This window comes from Ursus arctos, unplaced genomic scaffold (assembly GCF_023065955.2).
Source record: "Ursus arctos isolate Adak ecotype North America unplaced genomic scaffold, UrsArc2.0 scaffold_7, whole genome shotgun sequence".
In the NCBI taxonomy this organism is placed as follows: domain Eukaryota; kingdom Metazoa; phylum Chordata; class Mammalia; order Carnivora; family Ursidae; genus Ursus; species Ursus arctos.
The window spans coordinates 79,049,083-79,067,979 of NW_026623089.1; the positions used below are offsets into that span (position 1 = coordinate 79,049,083).

At 47.5% G+C, this 18,897-nt stretch overlaps 1 protein-coding gene across 1 annotated transcript; it reads right to left on the minus strand.

Annotated features, from left to right (window-relative positions):
* Positions 1-846: 846 nt before the first annotated feature.
* On the minus strand, positions 847-17,827 carry ACTA2 (actin alpha 2, smooth muscle). Its single transcript, XM_026504086.4, has 9 exons — positions 17,570-17,827; positions 13,378-13,532; positions 11,725-11,853; positions 9,039-9,149; positions 7,145-7,229; positions 6,627-6,788; positions 5,002-5,193; positions 3,602-3,783; positions 847-1,139 (listed from the first exon to the last, which is right to left on the minus strand). Exons 2-9 carry the CDS (start codon positions 13,504-13,506, stop codon positions 996-998), a joined length of 1,134 nt encoding a protein of 377 aa, XP_026359871.1. The 5' UTR covers positions 13,507-13,532; positions 17,570-17,827; the 3' UTR covers positions 847-995.
* Between the last annotated feature and the right edge of the window lie 1,070 nt (positions 17,828-18,897).

Sequence of the window (18,897 nt, forward strand, 5' to 3'; positions counted from 1 at the left end):
ATAATGGTTCAACTTAAGATTTTTTGACTATAATTATGAGGGTGTGAAAGCAAAAGGCATTCGGTAGCAACTGTACTTGGAATTTGAATTTCGATCTTTCCCCAGGCTAGCGCTGGGTGGTAGGTACCCTCCCCTGAGGCTGGGCTGGAGCAGCAAACACAGCTCCCAGGGTCAACGACACACATACTTCCCGCAATTTTGGACCCATGCAGTCATCTTTCACTTTACAGTATTTCATAAACTACATGAGATATCCAGCACTTGTATTTTTGTTTGTTTGCTTGTTTTTTATAAAATAGGCTTTGTGTTAAATGGTTTCGCCCAAATGGAGGCAACTGTCAGTATTCTAAGCACATTTGAGGTCGGCTGGGCTCATGTTCCGTACTTAGGTGCGTTAAATGCATTTCGACTTGCAATATTTCCAACTCAGGTTGGGTTTGGTGGGATGTAAGCCCATCGCAAGTTGAGGAAAATCTGTATACTTACTGTTTCATATGTTTCATATATATTATAATCATACACCTGTGCGTGTATAATACAGAGTTGTTCTGTTTTCGCACATCAGCCTCCCAGTACTGAGGTTATAAGACAGCAAAGTAATGTGATGACCCAGCAAGTGGTGAAGTCAGGGTGGCTTATCCTATTGATACACTTTCATCCACGTTTCCATTTACCTCCCATGTATTTTCAGATTCTTTCTGCCGACAGCATTTAGTCGGAATGTCCCAGGTTAGTGTGAGCGAGCCCCTCCTAGCCGTATCATGTCCCAGGATCCACCACGAGGGGGAGCCACGGGTCCACCTACAGAAACAGGTGAGCCGCCGGGTGCCTGGCTAAGGCTGCAGGTTCCCAGTAACATATTTCAGATTTATTAAAAAACACATAGGTAACAAGTCAGAGCTTTGGCTAGGAATGATTCGGAAAAGAATTGAAGGCGTTACTCCACATAACATTCACAGTTGTGTGCCAGAGACAGACAGAGAGCAGTAAGTGTTTTAGAAGCATTTGCGGTGGACAATGGATGGCCCCGCCTCATCGTATTCCTGTTTGCTGATCCACATTTGCTGGAAGGTGGACAGAGAGGCCAGGATGGAGCCTCCGATCCAGACAGAGTACTTGCGCTCCGGAGGGGCAATGATCTGTTGGCCAGAATGAGAAAGAAGGGCCGTTAGCACGCTAGGACGGGGCCTGGCATTCCCCCAGGGTCCAGACTGGGTGGACCTTGCTGAGCTCAGTGGACAACAGGGACAGTCTTGCTCTCAGATGCCTGGCCCTAACCCCATCCGGACCCTAAGCCAAGGGAGGCGACGAGTGAATTTAGAGACTCTCCAAGGAGCACCTTTGTTTCCCTGGCTTCCGTTACAGCATCTATTCTGAAACACCTCTGACGACTCTGATGGCGTTGGTCTGCTCAACAAAGGACGGAAGTGAGCCCCGCATCCCGTCTGGCCTCTGCTCAAGAGCCCGGATGATGTCTCTGATTTCCATAAACTGTGTCTCAGAGCTCAGCAAAACACATATATTTTCTGTGAAGACAAACACCGGTGTCCTCCATGAGGGGCTTTGGTTTGCTGGAACTGTCTCTAGGAGTCTCCTTCCACCTGTTTAAGTCCACCGAGCTGCACTGTTTCACCTAGGGGGCTCAGGGTCCCCTGTGGGATGACCGTTTATTTCCCTGGGGTAGGTCCCAGTGGCTCTCCCTGCTACCCAGGCCTGACAGGCAGGGCATGCTAATGTTCCTTAAACAAATGAACGGTTTAGACGCAGAGAGCGGTGACTCAAGCCAGGGGTCCCATCTACCTGCAGGAACCCCAAAACATAACTATAGATGAACAATTCCCAACCCCACTCCCGACTTGGATACTTGGGTAGAGACAAATATCGACACTTGGGCAAAAGGACAAGGTATTTCTGAAACCACGGTGGAAAGGTTTAATTTCTGTTTATCCCCCTAGCTCTGTTTGAACATTTATTTTTCATACACGTAGCTAATATTTACTGAGCACCTACTATGTGCCTACACGATGCTAAGCGTTTTACACGTATTCAGACCAGTGTAGAGAGTGTTGAATTAGCACCATGTTACACATGGGGAAACAGAGCCTGTGAGAGGTTTAAGTACCTGACGTTAGGTCACACTGGTTGCACACCTGTCAGACCCGATATTCAAACCTGGACCTCTCCTAGGTGTGGTTTTGTTTTGTTTTGTTCTGTTTTAGAAGCAACCTTTTCATTTGGGGGTAATTTTAGATGGACAGAAAGGTGGTACCTATAACCCCACCATCCAGTGTCAGTTATCCCTAAAGTCATCACCTTACGGCCCCAGGTCTTTTAACGGGTTTTCTCTCCCCACACTGGAGCCCCACGTTCCATATTCGTGTTATTCAAGAAGCCAGGTTTGGGGAAGCAGGAACCGGCCGGCTCTGGCTGCCACGGTCTGTAATACACCCCCACCTAGGCGGACTTTGTCAGTGAGCCCTGAGCTGGTGGTGTGGGAGGAAGAGGGGAAGACAGCCAATCAGAGGAGCATCCAAGAAACATCAACGTCAGGAAAGAGTCTCTCCTCTCACCATGCAGTCTTTCAGAGCCTGCACATCGCAGAGAGCTCCGGTCTGGCTCTCTTTCTGTTATCTGCAAACCCTTTTCAAAAACTGACAAGGGAGTGCAAATAACAGAGACCGTGTTTGAATACTTCTCGCAGGTGTGTGATCTGCATGCGGAGTGCCCTTTCTTCCGCTCCCTGGGACATGGGTCAGAGAGTCCCAGCGTGGCTTCTCATTTCCGAGCGCGGTAACAGCCTTTGAGAAGTCACCAGGTACATGTAAGTTTGCCTCCAAAGAACCCTCTTTATTTAATCTCTGAGCTCCTGCGACTGGGACTCAAAACGCATAATATAAGGGTCTTTGGTGGCTCGGGGACTGAGGTGGGTCATCCTGGAGGGATTCTGTGCTTCTGAGCATCGAGATCAAAAAGGAGAGCCAGACGGAGAGCCGAAGATACAACTCATTCTTGGCCACTGAGCTGTGATCACTTTTGGCAGTGGAAAAAAGAGTACAAGGTATAGAATCTACCACATTTAAACCTCTTTGGAAATATGTCCGGCTCATCCAATTTTTTGTAACATTCTATGTGTGAGATGCACTATTTCTGTGATGGGGCAAAATGACACAATGTATATTTTCAAGGGATATGACAGAAATCATCTAGACTTACTGTGGGGATCGTTTCACAATATATGCAAATACTGATCTATGTTATACACCTGAAACTAATATAGTGTTACATGTGGGTTATAAATCAATAGAAAAATAAAGGGATATGCACACATGGGGAGCTCAGTTGAACTTCACTCCTGAAAGTAGCTGATGGACAAGGATAAGTACAGATTAAATTTTGTGCAGAATAATTGAGCTTCTCTGATGAACTGGGCTGACTTCTAACCTGTAAGGGGTGGAACTTGTGGACGTGTACTCACTGCTTAGCCTGGGAAACCACAAGCACATGTGAGGAAGACATGGCCCCTGAAGAGCCCGTCACATCTGGTGATGGGGTTGGTGTCATAGCCGGCAGCATCGCCATGACACCTGACCTTGAACCGTACCTTGATCTTCATGGTGCTGGGCGCCAGCGCGGTGATCTCCTTCTGCATGCGGTCAGCAATGCCGGGGTACATGGTGGTGCCCCCGGAGAGGACATTGTTGGCATAGAGATCCTTCCTGATGTCAATGTCACACTTCATGATGCTGTTGTAGGTGGTTTCATGGATGCCAGCAGACTCCATCCCTGCAAAGGAGGCATGGGCCATGATCCTTGGGTGGTGGGCAAAACCCAGGTCAGAACTGGAAGAGCTGCGTGAGCTGCTGGAGGGTCTTACGCTGGACTGAAGCTAGGCAGGCACCGCGGTGTAGGGACCACCCTCTTGCCTAGAGAGGAAGCCTAATGTGGTCCCTCCAGGGGAACGAGGGCTACAACATTACATCGCTGATAGTTAACAGACTCACCGCTATGTGCGGTTCAAGTAAGTGCAGAAGGTCCCGTGCGGAGCCAGCGTGCAGCCATAGCTCAGGGCCACCCCAAGTCTCTGCCTGCTCCCTTGCTCACGCCCCTCAAAGCTAAAGGGCACCGAATTACCAGGAGGGTCCTTCACCCGATTTGGACAAAGTCTCCTTTCCCTTCAATTTTGATAATAGTTTGGTTTTGGTTTTTTGTTTTTTTGCCTGCACTTTTAAAAATTTCTGATGTGTGTCTTTTGAAAAGAACCTCCAGGTGGCCCTTCATGATTTGTGGTGCCAGAATGTAATAGTAATAATACCTAGTTAATCATTATTAACAATATCTAATCGTTACCGAGTGCTTGTTTTGGTCAGGCGCTGGGTTAAGTATCCCATGCGTATCTGTCATACTTCTTAGAACGACCCTGTGATGCCGGTACCCTCACAACCCTCACTTTATACACGAGGACACGGAGGCCTGGGGACCTTGAGTGACCTTCCCAAGATCATGACAGTAGAACTGAGACTCAAGCCTGGGCTTACCCCTCTCAGAGCCCACCCTCTGTAAACAACTATGCTAACCTTTGTCCAAGGTCAATGCTAATGTAGGAATAAGCTCTTTCATTTTTCTCACCCCGCCCCCGCCAGCCCAGCAGTCCTCCTGAAGTCTTGGCATTCATCACATCCTTCCCATCCATCCATGGCTCCACTGTGGCCTCATCACAGGCAATATCTGATTTTTTCCCCCATACTCCCCACAGCAAGGATGCTTTTGGCTTGACTACAGCATAGACCGTGTTTGCTCAGAAAGAAAACTCCTTTCCTGACCTCCTTCTGCTCTCCCTAAAAATCTGACACTCTTTCCCTTGGCTTGGTTTAGAAATACATTTGGTCTTGTGGCCCCTGGTCCCCGTCCCCACATGCAGAAAGATGCTGAGAGCCAGGGACTGGCTGGATTCGGGGGGCTAGGGTGCTCCCCCCTGCCCAGGGATGGGATGCTGAAGCCTACCGATGAAGGAGGGCTGGAACAGGGTCTCTGGGCAGCGGAAGCGCTCGTTCCCAATGGTGATCACCTGCCCATCGGGCAGCTCGTAGCTCTTCTCAAGGGAGGAGGACGACGCAGCTGTGGCCATCTCGTTTTCAAAGTCCAGAGCCACGTAGCACAGCTTCTCCTTGATGTCCCGGACAATCTCCCGCTCAGCTGCCGAGATACAAACATGAGGGTTTGTGTAGAAATCCACCCGCCTCACTTCAGTTTCTCCTCCAATAAGGGTTCCTTTAAAAACGTGTGTATTCGATATTCTGCAACCCAAAATCCGTGATGGCAATTAAACTACAGGTCCTCGAGGGACCCACTTCTGTCCCTAGCAGAGGGGTAGGCTCCTCAAAAATGTGGTCTGGAAAACGCATAACAGGAAGAAAAGGAGCTAGAAAAGGCACAGAGCAGGACATCCTTTTGTACGTTACATTTGGGGTTTTTTTTCCTCCCAGAATTAACTAGTCACTCTCTGTTATGATTGTCTTACAATAGTTTGTTATATTGGATTTTCAGTGGACCAGGAAGTCTTATGCTTTGAGGCCCCCACGGTTTTCAAAACGCTCCAGAGACCCATGTTGCCTGGCCCGGGCAGGTCCCAGTTCACACCACTGGCATATTCATTACCTTCCAGAAGAAGGCAGGCCGGGGAGGCTCAGTTATGCACAGTCAAAGAGGAAGAAGCGAGCAGGCAGTATCTTTCAGACTCCTGCCCTCTGACCTTCTGAGCTATTTACTCCACCTAGGCCCCTGGAGCCTTTTGGAGATCTTCTGGGGTTCTTTTGTGAGGAGCAGAAGAGGAACATAGGAATGAATTCAACTCCCTACCCCCAAAAGAAACTTTAACACCCACAGGGCTCAAGCTCGGAGTCTGTAATAAACCTCAGGTGTGTCCAGACACGGAAACGTGTGGACAACACCAGATTGATGAGGGGAGGGTAGGCAGCCAGGGCTGGGACACTGAGGACGCCCCAACGTGTCCAGCGCCATCTGAGGTTGCCTCTTGAGGTCACAGCCGGGCGGCACCAGCTTGGGGGCCAAAGACGCAGGAAAAGCTTCCTGCTGGGTTGGTCTTTATACTAACTAACAATTATTGACTTACTGACTTTGAAATATGGAATTACTCAGTGCTGGGAATTCCACATGCTCAGGGTCGTTCGATACGACAATCACGGGAGGGTGAGGAGACCGTGGTTTGCTGAAGTCGGGTCACCTGGCTGGTGAGTGGCAGGACCGGGACCCGGGCTCTCCCCTGGTGTATCCAGGAGTGCCAACCACTGAGCCCAGCAAACGCTGCCCGATGCTGTCCCCTGTATCTGCCCATTCAATGATCTACTTCTGAACAGAGGAGGTGAAAAAATGTCCAAGTGACACAGCCCAGCTTAGCTCTTCTCCTAGAGGTTCTCACTGTCCTTCTCAAGGAAACCGTTTCACGACTTAGAGCGAGAAAGGCCATGCTTCGCACTGGGCATTGGAGTCAGGCCTTGCCACCTGCACGGTCCCCTCCCATCGTTTCCCTGATGGTCACCAGGGTCCTGGACGTCACTCTGAAGGAGACGCGGCCCCTTCGCCCCCGGCCTCACTCCCGCGCCCCTCACCGGTCGTCACGAAGGAGTAGCCGCGCTCAGTCAGGATCTTCATGAGGTAGTCGGTGAGGTCGCGGCCGGCCAGGTCCAGACGCATGATGGCGTGCGGCAGCGCATAGCCCTCATAGATGGGCACGTTGTGGGTGACCCCGTCTCCGGAGTCCAGCACGATACCTGGGGACGAATGGGCACGATGAAATCACCGCGGCAGCAGGGACAGGGGCCCTGGATGGCCGAATGGAAGGGGAGGTTCTGAGCCTCTGATACAAAAGAGAGGAGAGAAAGCACGTGAGAGCATAGGACAAGCAGGACAGGGCTTGGGGAAGATAGAGAAAGGGCAGGAAGAGAGACAGAGAAAATGGCTCGCTGGAAATAGGAGCCCGAGGACTTGTTTTCCAAGGTGGGAAGAAGGCTTTCGGGGCTGGGATTAGCCCTGTCAGTTCTAGCGACCCCCCAGTCCATCCAAAGGCCATGTTTACCACCATCAAACCCCGTCAGGGACGGTGCACCCAATGAGGGCTCCCCCCTACCGGTCGTGCGTCCGGAGGCGTAGAGGGACAGCACGGCCTGGATAGCCACATACATAGCTGGCACGTTGAAAGTCTCAAACATAATCTGCAAATCAAACCAAAGAGCTAAGTTAGTGATGCTGCCCGCCAGTCTCGGCAAGAATGTTCAAGAGAGCGCCCCTCGAAGGTGGGCTTGGAATACAGATGCCCCCCCGCCCCCCCGCCCGGCTCTGGGCAGAGGACACTCTGACCTGAGGGTGCAGGGAAGGGAAGGGGCGGTGCACACATGTGACAAGTGGGGGTATGCAGGGCTCTGGCTCCCATGTGACCTCGGAGAGCTCACCAGGCTACCAGCTGACCACTGTGGGCTTCCCTCCTGGTCTCTCAACCGTGAACAGAGGAGTTTGGACTAGGCGAGCTCCAGTGTGAGCAGCCTAGGACGTATTAATGATATCAAAGCCAAAAGACCAAGAAAAGAAGACAATCGGGCTTGGACTTCTCTGGTCTACAGTAGGACACCTTTGACCAGAAGCTCGGACCGGTTGGGAATGAGCCCAGTTCTGTGATTTGCCTGAGGGTCCTGTTCATCTGTTCCACTTTTTCATGTAGTTGCTGAGTCAATGGCAGCCCTAGAATCCGAGGCCACTTTGGCTTCAACGGAAGGAACCTTGATCCTGGAAGACGAGAAATGCCCACTGGTAGCAGGGGGCTCCATATGAATGCCAGTGTCTCTGCTCGTGCAGTCTGGGGACAAGATTAGGACCAGAGCAGCTGCAGGTCACTCGTAAGAAGGTTGTACACATGGAGATGCCCACGGACCTCCACTTCTCCATCCGCCAAACCCTCCCTGGTCTATCCACCAGAATATCTGACATCATTTCCTAGACAACCGTGATTCCCAACCGTTTTTCTGTCCCCACACCATCCCAGGGACAAGAGCGCCCATCCGAAATGACATCCCTCGCCACATGGAGGGACTCCCAGGCACACAAGCGCCCCCTGCCAACAATGACCGCACGCGTGTGTTGGTGTAAGCACCAAGAGCTCTTCTGAGGAATCGGCCATGCCATATTTACGTTTGTTGGTCTCCAGGCCCCAAAGATCCCAGGTCGGTTCCAGGCTCGGCCGCTTCTATGCGATCCTTGAATTTCTCATTTATATAATCAGATATATCATTGTATAATCACTTACATAACTCTTCCTTTATAGAATATGACCTGCGTCCCATTGTTCAGATTGAAAGAGACAATGCACATAAAATGCTTAACCCAGAGCTTCACTATAACAAGCATTGAGCTGACATTGGATGCTTTTATTGAAGAGCACAACCAGACTGGGAGGCTTGTCCACCTGGTGGAATGGATGCTCTCCTACTCTAAGGTCTTTCAGCTTCAGGCAACTCATAATAATGACAATAAATTCTATTATTTGTTGAACGTTCATTACATCGGGCACCACAAAACATGTTTGGCATTTTGCCTCATTCATCCTCACATCAACGCTTTGAAAAATAATAGCACTAGTCTTATTCCCGACACATAGACAAGAAAACCAGGAATCCAAGAAATGAAGTGGATTCGTGAAGCTCACGTAGCTGAGAAGTGACAGATTCTCCGCTGTATGTTACCCCACATTTTGAGATGATTTCTTCTTAGAAGTTTTTAACCCAACACATCCAACTTTTTCTGTTACATGTGCTAATTTCCAATTGCTTTTGGAGTCAAGGGGCAGTTCCCCTAGTAATGGTGTGAGGACCATCAAGCTGTTTCCATCCTTGGGGATCCCCAAGTTCCTGGCAAGTCGTTGGTTGCGAGTGGGCTGCTGGGGTGGACCTCCTCTCTGCTGTCCTGCCCCATCCCTTTCAAACAGGACTCTCCCCCAACCCTGGGGGCTGGATCCTGCAGTGGCTCTTTACCTGGGTCATTTTCTCCCGGTTGGCCTTGGGGTTCAGGGGGGCCTCGGTCAGCAGAGTGGGGTGCTCTTCCGGGGCAACACGAAGCTCATTGTAGAAAGAGTGGTGCCAGATCTGGCAGGGACCAAGGAGAAACACAATGAGGCGATGTTGTGGGGGGCTGCAGACCCCCAGAGAGGGACCAGAAGGAGCTGAATGAAACTAGGACCAAATAGTATGCTGCAAGCACTCATGAAATGTCCACGTTTTTTCTGACACAGACACCGAAGCTCAAAGACTATGAGTAACTTACCCACAGTGACTCAGCAGGAACCCAAACCCAGGACAGTGGGGCAGGATGGCATCACGGTTAAGGACACAGGCTCTAGTGTCAAATCTGGGTTCAAATCCCAGCTCCACCACTCCTTGGTTGTGCTTGCTAAGGCAAATTTAACCCTTCCCAGCTCGCCTCACCATGGGTAATATGAAAATAACTAGTACGTCTTGGCGAGAACCCTAGAGTTACTCTTTAGGCCAGTGCCTGGCCCAGAATAAGTATTATTATTATTCTTCAACTATACTTTTGTTTAAACTAATCTTTATGCCCAACGTGGAGTTTGAACTCACAACCCCGCGATCGGGAGTCTCATGCTCTTCGAACTGAGCCAGCCAGGCGCCAACTCTGTCTTTACCCCTACTCCCACTTTAGTTAATATTCCTGGGGAAATGGTTTAGTTTAGCAAGTAAAGGGATAAATGAGTGAATGCATGAATGGATGCATGAAACTGGCCTGAGAAAGCTAGTTACCATTTTTAATACTTTTTGGGACATTTCCCGCCACAACGTATGCTGAGAGAGGAGGACAGGTTTCCCTGTTTCTGCCTCCACGCCCTCTGTCCCCCCTCTGCTCTCCAGGGCTGGGAGAAGCCTGCCCTCATGGGCACACTCCGGGCCTTCCCTTCGTGGGCAGACTGTTGGCCTTCAGCTGTTTTGAGCAAAGTACTGCCTATCGATACCGCGTCCACATGGTGTACTTTGGGCATGAGTGTGTTCGCTTCATGGTTGAGCAGCCTCTTTAATCATCGATGCCAAAAAGAACAGACCATTGTAAGAAGGGCTAAACTGATTATTTTTAAGGGCCTGGAAAGTCTTCCCTAGCATCAGGAATATTAGATTCATCCAAAGCTGAAACAAAACAAAAACTGCGAAAGTTTTTATAAATCGACAAAAGCTAGATTGACTTTAAAGAATCTTTATCTTGTTCCAGTTTCTTTGGTTTTAAAGTTGTGGTTTCTAGAAAGGAAAGAAAGCTCTTGAGAGTTGTACTCCTTTGATGGAATAAAAGTAGCAGAGTGCTCAAGAAATCCCGCCCTTCAGATTAGATACTGTGTTTACCCCAAAACGTCACTGAGAAAACAAGCCCCCCCCCACCGGCAAACCTCTCTCCCCATCCCACCCCCCATCTCTCTCCAGAAGACACATTAAACTGCAATTTTAGAAATGATGAAATGCTTTATTCATCACAATTCTCTAGGTGCCTGCATTCCGAGATGCTGTCGGCCCCACGGAGAAACTCTTAGAGCATTTCCTGCTGCTATTTTTAACTTCTCCTCCGTGCAAACAGCAGCCTGAACCAATCTGGCATCTCAGACTAAGAAACTGAGTGAAATGCAATTGTTGTAGAGAAGTAGAGTCCTGAGCACTATTACTGATAAATTCTAGCAATACTGTTTTCTATTAAACTGGTGTGATTGCGTGTGTGTGTGTGTGTGTGTGTGTGTGTGTGTGTGTAGGGAGCTGACAAATAAAAGTCCAGATATCGTGTTCTAATATTTTGCTACAGTAAAAAAAATTAATGTCATTTTCTCATTAGTCTGTCTGCTTTTTCTCCAATCACTTGTGTTTCTATGATGTCTAATAACAAACATTCAAATCCTAGAATTTGGGGTGGCTAGGTGGCTCAGTCGGTTAAGTATCCGAATCTTGATTTCCGCTCAGGTCATGATCTCAGGGTCATGAGATCGCTGGGTGTGGAGCCTGCTTAGACTCTCTCTCTCCGCTGCCCCTCCTACCCTCCCCACCCTCATGTGCCCTCTCTCTCTCTCTTTTAATCTGAAAAAAAAAAAATCCTAGGACTTAACTCTTCCCATAAGCTCTTTTATATGAAATTGGGAGATAAAGCAACAAAGAGAGGCACTTTCTAAAATACTTATTTAAAAATTTTTGTCGGTTGCTTGTGCTTCAATATACTGGGGAACATTAGGAATGTACCGAACTTGCAATGTCATGGCTCCCGCTTCTATAGTGAAAACTAAAACACTTAAAAAAAAGGTTCAGGGTGAGTGAATGAAGAACTTTCCGGCGTGGGTGGGGCAGAGCTGCTCCAGCTTCCCTCCTCCGCTGGGAGGCACAGCCTTTCGGCTGCCAGTGAGAGCAAGGGGGGTGGGGGAATCATTCTCCTGGCTGCTGGCCCGGGAAGGTAATCCAGCTGACTGAGACAACAGACTATTAATTCCCACCACAGGCAAAGGGCTGCTGTTCTCCGCAGAACAGTCTCCCTCTAATTAGTTTATAAACCCTGTCAGGCAAGGGATAATTTTTTTAAGAAGCATTTCAGGATTTTTTTTTTCAACAGTAGCAAGATGTTTTGAACCAGGGCCACAGAAATTATGCTTCTTGAAGGCTCGACCTCCAGAGAAGCTCCCAGTACCTTTTCCATGTCGTCCCAGTTGGTGATGATGCCGTGTTCTATCGGGTACTTCAAGGTCAGGATTCCCCTTTTGCTTTGTGCTTCGTCACCCACGTAGCTGTCCTTTTGTCCCATTCCCACCATCACTCCCTACAAAGATTCAGCACAGCCTGAGTCAGCCTCCCCAGAACTTGTATGCTCCAATCACGAAGAGTTAAATCATTGCCATAGGAAGTTCCTTGTTCGCTGCCAGGACTTGACATTCTGTCTACGGTCACTATGCTCGTAAACAACGTCCCTCAGTTGATGGCAACAGCCCTGAATCAGTCTCTAAGCAGCAGAGGGCCCAGAGGGTGAAGCAACTTTACACTGTATTTTTTTTTATCCGCTCTGTTTCTTAACGAGCTCTGTTAGGCCAGAGACTGCCCTTGTCTTTTTCGCCACTAGAACAGATTGCCCAGCAAGCATTTATCACTCAGTAATTACCTGTTAAACGAACGTATGAAACTTCACATATTAGTTACATGGCACTTTGCTTCTTATAAATCCTTGGAACTACACTGTTAAAGTTGTCACCCGCCGAAGAGATGTGAATATTTTCTAACCATTATAAGCAAAAGCATTATATCGACAAATGACCACTCAGTGCTTGATTTCTAATAAATAAAAATCCATACCAATCAACATTAAGACATTTACCTAAACTAGTCAGAAGTGTTTTCTTAATCATTAAAGTGAAGCTTAAACAAACAACAACAAAAGAAAGGACATTCTTGTTGGGATTTTTTAATGGCACTGGAATGATTGTTTCAGAATTGCCAAACAGTCATGGCTGCTAGAGAGCCGTAAATGGTGGTTTGTGCAAAATATTTCCATCCCACACAGTTCAACAAAGAGACAGGTTTCAGATTTCATTCATTGGAAGAGGCCATTATTTATTCTTGTGACTATATGCCAAACCAAGAGCCCAATAAGCAACTACATTGCTGATGCGAAGGAGAATTTCTAAGGTGAAATTCTCTGTTTTTACCATGTGGCTGCCCCCAACATTTTGTTTATACATAATGTCCCCTAAAATTACCATGTGGCTGTCCACGCATATGCCATTGACCCCTACAATATGTAAAATTACATCTGGTAGCAAAGCCTCCCCTCATCTAATATCAGGATCTTTGAGAGTGAGTGACCTAGGCATTCATTTTCGTTTCCTTCCAAAGACTGGTTGTGGTAGGCATTACTAGGTAACTCACAGTATTTCTGATGATGATAATGATTGTATTGAGACAAAAAGGAATTGTGAAAAAAAGGTTAACTTTATGTCTGATAGACACCCACCAGAAAATCTGTCTATGTGATATATGAAATTCATACTTATTCCTAGACATCAATCATCAGAGGTATGTTTTTAACAAGGTTACATAATTTCTGGGCAGAGAGGAAGAGACAGTCTGTGGATACTCACGGACACACAGACCTAGAAGGACCTAATCTATACCCCCATTTCTCTCTATTCCAGTCAGAATTTCTTTTATTGAATACATTTCATGTGCAACATTGTGTGAGTTTTAGGTGCACAGCTGTTATCTTGATGCATTTATGTATTATATGTTGTCATGTGATTGTCAATGTAGCGATAATTATCAAGTTAGGTAATTATAGTACGATATTGCTCACCTGATGTCTGGGGCGTCCCACGATGGATGGGAAAACAGCCCTGGGAGCATCGTCCCCAGCAAAGCCGGCCTTACAGAGCCCAGAGCCATTGTCACACACCAGGGCAGTGCTGTCCTCTTCTTCACACATTTTGGCTGGAGCTGCTTCACACTGTCCTACGGGAACAGGGAGGAAGCCCACCCAGCTGTCACCCAGCAATCGTGGCCCTTAACTAAGCACTCCTACTCTGTCCTCCTAGAGTACAGACTTCCATGTTCCTACAACTGGCCTCCAACACAGTGTGCTCAGAAGCTCTCTAAAGAACGACCAAGCAAGGGGCGCCTGGGGGGCTCAGTCGGTAAAGCATATGCCTTTGGCTCAGGTCATGATCTCGGGGTCCTGGGATTGAACCCCACATTGGGCTCCCTGTTCAGCCAGGAGTCTCCTTCTCCCTCTCCCTCTGCCCCTCCCCCTGCTCGTGCTCTCTCTCTAATGAATAAATAAAATCTTTAAAAAAAAAAGAAGAAGGAGGAGGAGAAGAAGAATGACCAAGCAAGTGAATGAACGAACAACTGTAGAGCACAGATGGAAATATCAGACTGTGAGACCAGATCTTCAGGGAGACAAGTCACTTGTCATATGTCAAAGAAGTTTCTGGAATTTGCTGTCTGTATCAACCCAAACACATTTTTCTAGATAGGTTATGATGTTTAAGTATTTTCTTAACAAGGTAAATTTTGAGGGATGGGCAGCAGGGGAAAATTTGGAAATGTTGAGATGTTAAAACATTTAATGTAAAGTGTTGAGTGTTGAAAAGAAAAATCTCTTCTTGGTCCTGAGAACAGTTATTTTACCTTTGGAAAAACATGAGCCAATTGAAACTTTCTAAGAAGGTGCTTTAAATTGTAGGGGCCACCGTTATTCTCCATTAACAAAAATCACAGATGGGGCACCTGGGTGGCACAGCGGTTAAGCGTCTGCCTTCGGCTCAGGGCGTGATCCCGGCGTTGTGGGATCGAGCCCCACACCAGGCTCCTCTGCTATAAGCCTGCTTCTTCCTCTCCCACTCCCCCTGCTTGTGTTCCCTCTCTCGCTGGCTGTCTCTGTCTCTGTTGAATAAATAAATAAATAAATCTTTTAAAAAACAAAAAAAAACAAAAATCACAGGTAACCTAAACATTCAAGTGAGGGACAGTCTAATAAATTGCAAGTCTGGTAGAAGAACACCTGCTGCCATTAGGAAAGCTGAAGGAGAGGGAAAAGTGTATTCCATGTAAGAATAATAGATTAGAAAAAATCACATTGTACAATCCTATTTAAAATGTATTTTTATGCATTGAGAAAAGATTAATTGTATTTACCAAGACGTTGATGGGTATTATATTGAAGCAGTGGATTTTGTAGGTGTGTTTAATGATCTTCTCTGGGTCCTGTCGTATTTTCTAAATTGAGCATGTATTCTTTTAGTAATAAAACAATATTTTTAATATCCTACTCTTATGCTTGGATCCTATCACCAAATTTGAAAGGTTTGGAATGAAAGTAGTAACTTTGTAGCTTTGGGAAATTGAAGGTTTGTTAGAGAGACCATTTTCATTCAATGCCCTCATTTTTATTAATGAGAAAACCCAGAGGAAGTGTTTTGCTCAAGGGGACACAGGACATTGGAGGCAGAGTTGAATCAGAGATCAGGTCCCTTTGGCTACCCCCTTGACTTTCAGTTTAGATTCTCTTCCATTTTTCCAAGCAGAATTAGGTGGAAATATCTCATAAAGAAAGGGACACCCAGAGTTCTCTGCTCAACTTTGAGATTTTAAGATTTCAAGCTGAGGAAGATTTTTCTAAGTTGGTGAACTCACTGCACACCCAGACCCAGATATAAAAGGCAATTCCTTTAAGGAAATTTCTGGGGTGTGAGAAAAGAAACAAAACAAAACAAAATGCTTTGCTGTTGGAGTTCTTCCAGATCATTCCCAGGAAATCAGTGCTGTATCTTTCCAGATGCTGTGTAACCCTTTGCAAAGAGCATGAACCTCAAATGAGACCATGCATTTTAAAATCTGGAACAGGTGTTATTCTCTCCAATTGACAAACAAGGAAATTAAGACTCAAGGAATTGAAGTGACTTGTCCAAGATCCCAACACTGGTAAAGTTAGGAGAAGACAGAGCGTGTTTTGTTACGGGCTTGTACTCTGCAGTCAGACTGCCTGGGTTGGAGTCCAGACTCCACCCCTTAGAAGCTGTGTGACTTAGTAAAACATTTAACATCCCTAAATCACAGTTTCCTTCTCTGTAAAGCAATAAGAATATCAGTACATGCTATATAGAGTTCCTATGATGGGGGGGTAGATTTTTTTTAAAAAGCATTTAAAATAATTTGTAGTGGCATACACATTATGAGTTCTCGATAAAGGTTAAAGTTATATGATTCCTAGTATCCTTATGTAATTATCCTCATTATCCGGATCTCTGTATTTCTAGTCTTTGCTTTCTTTCCATACTGCCTCCAGGCATAGCATGGAGATCCTGGACCTGTGGATTCCACTTGTAAGAATGGAAAACAAGGAGGATCGAAGACTCACTCTTTCCATCCCCAGCCATCCCTTCCCTTCCCAGACACTGGGTTCTGTTCGGCACTCGTGCGATCTGGCTTCAGTCCTCGCAGAGTGAGAAGCTGGAGGAGAAGTGAGAAATGCAGAGGAGACAAGACAGAACAGGCAGGGAGAGTCAGAGGCATGTGCGAGGGGCAGCCAGCTCCAAGCCGCAGGCTCCCGTGGGTGCGCTAAGCAGACTTTCCAAACCAAAAGAGTTGAAAACAGGACGAATTATGTGGAAATAGGACACTCTGAAAATGTGACGGAGAAGACCACCGTGAGTGCACATGTCCTAACTCTCTTCGCGTCCAGGAGGGCTTGGCGGGGAGTGTTTGGATATGTTGCAGAAAGGGAGGCTGACTTTCAGCATCAGTAAGCATGCAGGAAAAAAAATCTCGAAATTCAATAAATGTGTTTTTATTCAGCAAAAAATGTCCAGAAGGGATTTTCTAATCTCTCGGATGAGCACTGTCATCAGGGAAGAAGTCTCTCTGTCCCCGGAAAGGCTGGGTGATTTACAACCCTTATCTATAACCTGAATGAGCAGCTCGGTTTGGAGCAAAGCATTTCCTAATTAGGTAAAATACACTCGAGTGTCTGCTTTTGGAACTGCCCCCTGGTCAGGGGGGCTGCTCCAACTGCCTGTCATGCATCTTGTGCCAAAAATGAGTAGTTAGTGGCAGGGCGGGGGCGGGGTGGGGGCAGCGGCTGAGGGGAGGAGGGAGCACTACAGTTCCCAGCTCATCCTTCTTGAAATGCAAACCATATTTAGTCATGGATCACAAAATGAAAGGAAAATCTCAGTGTGGAAACGCCAGTCCGGGCTGAAGCAGCCCAGCCCTGATTTACAGAGAAGTTGAAGTTCAGCCTGGGGTGGCAGGGCTGGGCTCCGTAGTCCTGCCTGCCTCACCAGGGTGAGAGAAATGCAAACCAGACCTGCCATAGGCTGAGACTGGAGCAGCTGTCAGATGCACGCCCTGCTCCCTCCCTCTTTATTCACAGAGAGTCAGTTGGTTTCCTGCTGCACTCTGCTGCAAATGACCAGTGGGCCGTGTAATGCCCGTCCTGAAGCGTAAGTTCACGGACAGTCTCAAGAGACATGCTTTTCCTACAGACCACACTACCAATCAGAGCCCAGGATCCCAGATGCAAACACACACATAGTCAACACCAAAGACCAGGCAACTAGACTCTGTTCACTTCTAAAACCCACTTCCAGGCACCTTGGCTGCACCAAAAACAGTCCAGTGAGAAATCCCCACACCAAACCTAACCGCAAACAAATGCTGGAGTTTCCAGTGTCTAAATATAAATAAATTTCCTGGAAATAGCTAGACTGCATCTCTGAAATGCCCTGCAAGATCCAGGCTGCTGATTTAGTATAAAGAGATTCTGCAGGTGACACACAGATTCCGTTCCCTCTCCCCCACACCCAGCTGCATCTTTGCTTTGTTTTTGATGTTAGATAATTAGAAGCTAAGAGCTACAATCATTTCACTACTACAGTGTTCATTCAGAAATTTCAGAGAGTGCACCAGCCCAGCCAAATCTCCGTGGATGACGTCTGGTTGTGCTGAGTAATATCAGAGCTGCTGGGATCTGGGTCCGTGCCACTTACCCTGACGATGCTCGGCTGGGCTTCTCCGCTCTGGGTGGTGTTCAGGGAAGCTGAACGCTGAAGGGTTATATAGCCCCTTGGCCTGCTTCCCTCCCACTTGCTTCCCAAACAAGGAACAAAGACAGACTTGGGCCCAACGTTCAGGCTAACACAACCATATAGGGACCTCAGCACAAAACTCTCTAATCTGGGTGGCCGGAGGTCTGGGTCTCTTCCACCGCATTCCACTGCTCTGCTCAAGAACGGGAGGCAGTTCGGCTGCCTGAGGGAGATAAACACCCCAAGCCTTCGGAGCCACTGCTGAGAAGCCCAGAGACACTGAGCTGGTGCAATGGGGCAGAAGCAGGTCCAGGCTGTGCATTTCTGCCGTTGCGCTGGCGGGTAGGGCATCTCCTAGTGAACTGAGCACGGGGAGGAGTGGCCTCAAGAAGTAGGGACTTTAAAACCTTCTTCTACAAAGGTGGCCTGCAACGACGATATTGCTTCAACTGTTCATAAATAGAGCGAGTGCCGTGATTTAAGGGCCGTCATGGTGTGTTTCTAAATCGAGTCCATGTGTGGTGTTCATGGACATAAGAATTGAGGTGTAGACAGCATTGACGGGCCCATGTTTCCCAGAGGAGCTTGGGAGTCAGCATGACCTTAGCCACTTTAGTCCTTTGGCACATCGGAAATGTCCACCATATGTCACAGTGATTTAGCAGAACGATGAGGGGCCACTTTTGACCAGAGCCCGCACAGCGCCCTGTCACAGAAGCAACTTGGGAGAGAAAGAGGCATGTCTAAGGGGGTGGGGGGTGGCTCTCTCGGACCCCCCTCTCTACCTGCTGACCCATATGACAGGTGACAGAGAGAAACAGGCGACCCAGGCAGTTCTCAAAGACAGGTAGTCAACAGGCATGAATCTGGCTTTAAGTTCTCATTCCCGAGGGTCCGTGCATAGCTTCAGGGTTTGACATTTGTCAAGCCAGGGTTCTAACTAAATTCGCAGTAGAAATCTTGTTGGTGGGTATCATGAGTATTTCTGGACTGCTGATACGTGAGAACAATGCCAGAATGAATGGCCTTGTGTTATAGCTGCGGCGAGCTGCTCACGCACGTTACCGGGTCTGGCACATTGGATTCGTGGTACCCAAGCACATACCCGTGTATTCATCTTGGAGAAATGGTACTGTTGATTATTTGAAATTTCAAATGGCTTAAGACTACATAAATCATAACAGGTTTCTCTGTGTTTTTCAGAATCTGTCAACTGGGTCTAGTTTTAATCAACCAGAAAACACAACGGTGTGAATGTTCAAATATGAAGACTTCACAATATAACATAA

What these genes read in the sequence shown, in the direction of transcription:
- ACTA2 (XM_026504086.4), bottom strand. Translation starts at nt 13,506, where the DNA reads ATGTGTGAAGAAGAGGACAGCACTGCCCTGGTGTGTGACAATGGCTCT. An exon ending in ACCGGGAGAAAATGACCCAG is followed by an intron (nt 7,230 to 9,038) that starts GTAAAGAGCCAC and finishes TTTGATTTGCAG; the next exon opens with ATTATGTTTGAGACTTTCAA. An exon ending in CGCCTCCGGACGCACGACCG is followed by an intron (nt 6,789 to 7,144) that starts GTAGGGGGGAGC and finishes ATTCGTCCCCAG; the next exon opens with GTATCGTGCTGGACTCCGGA.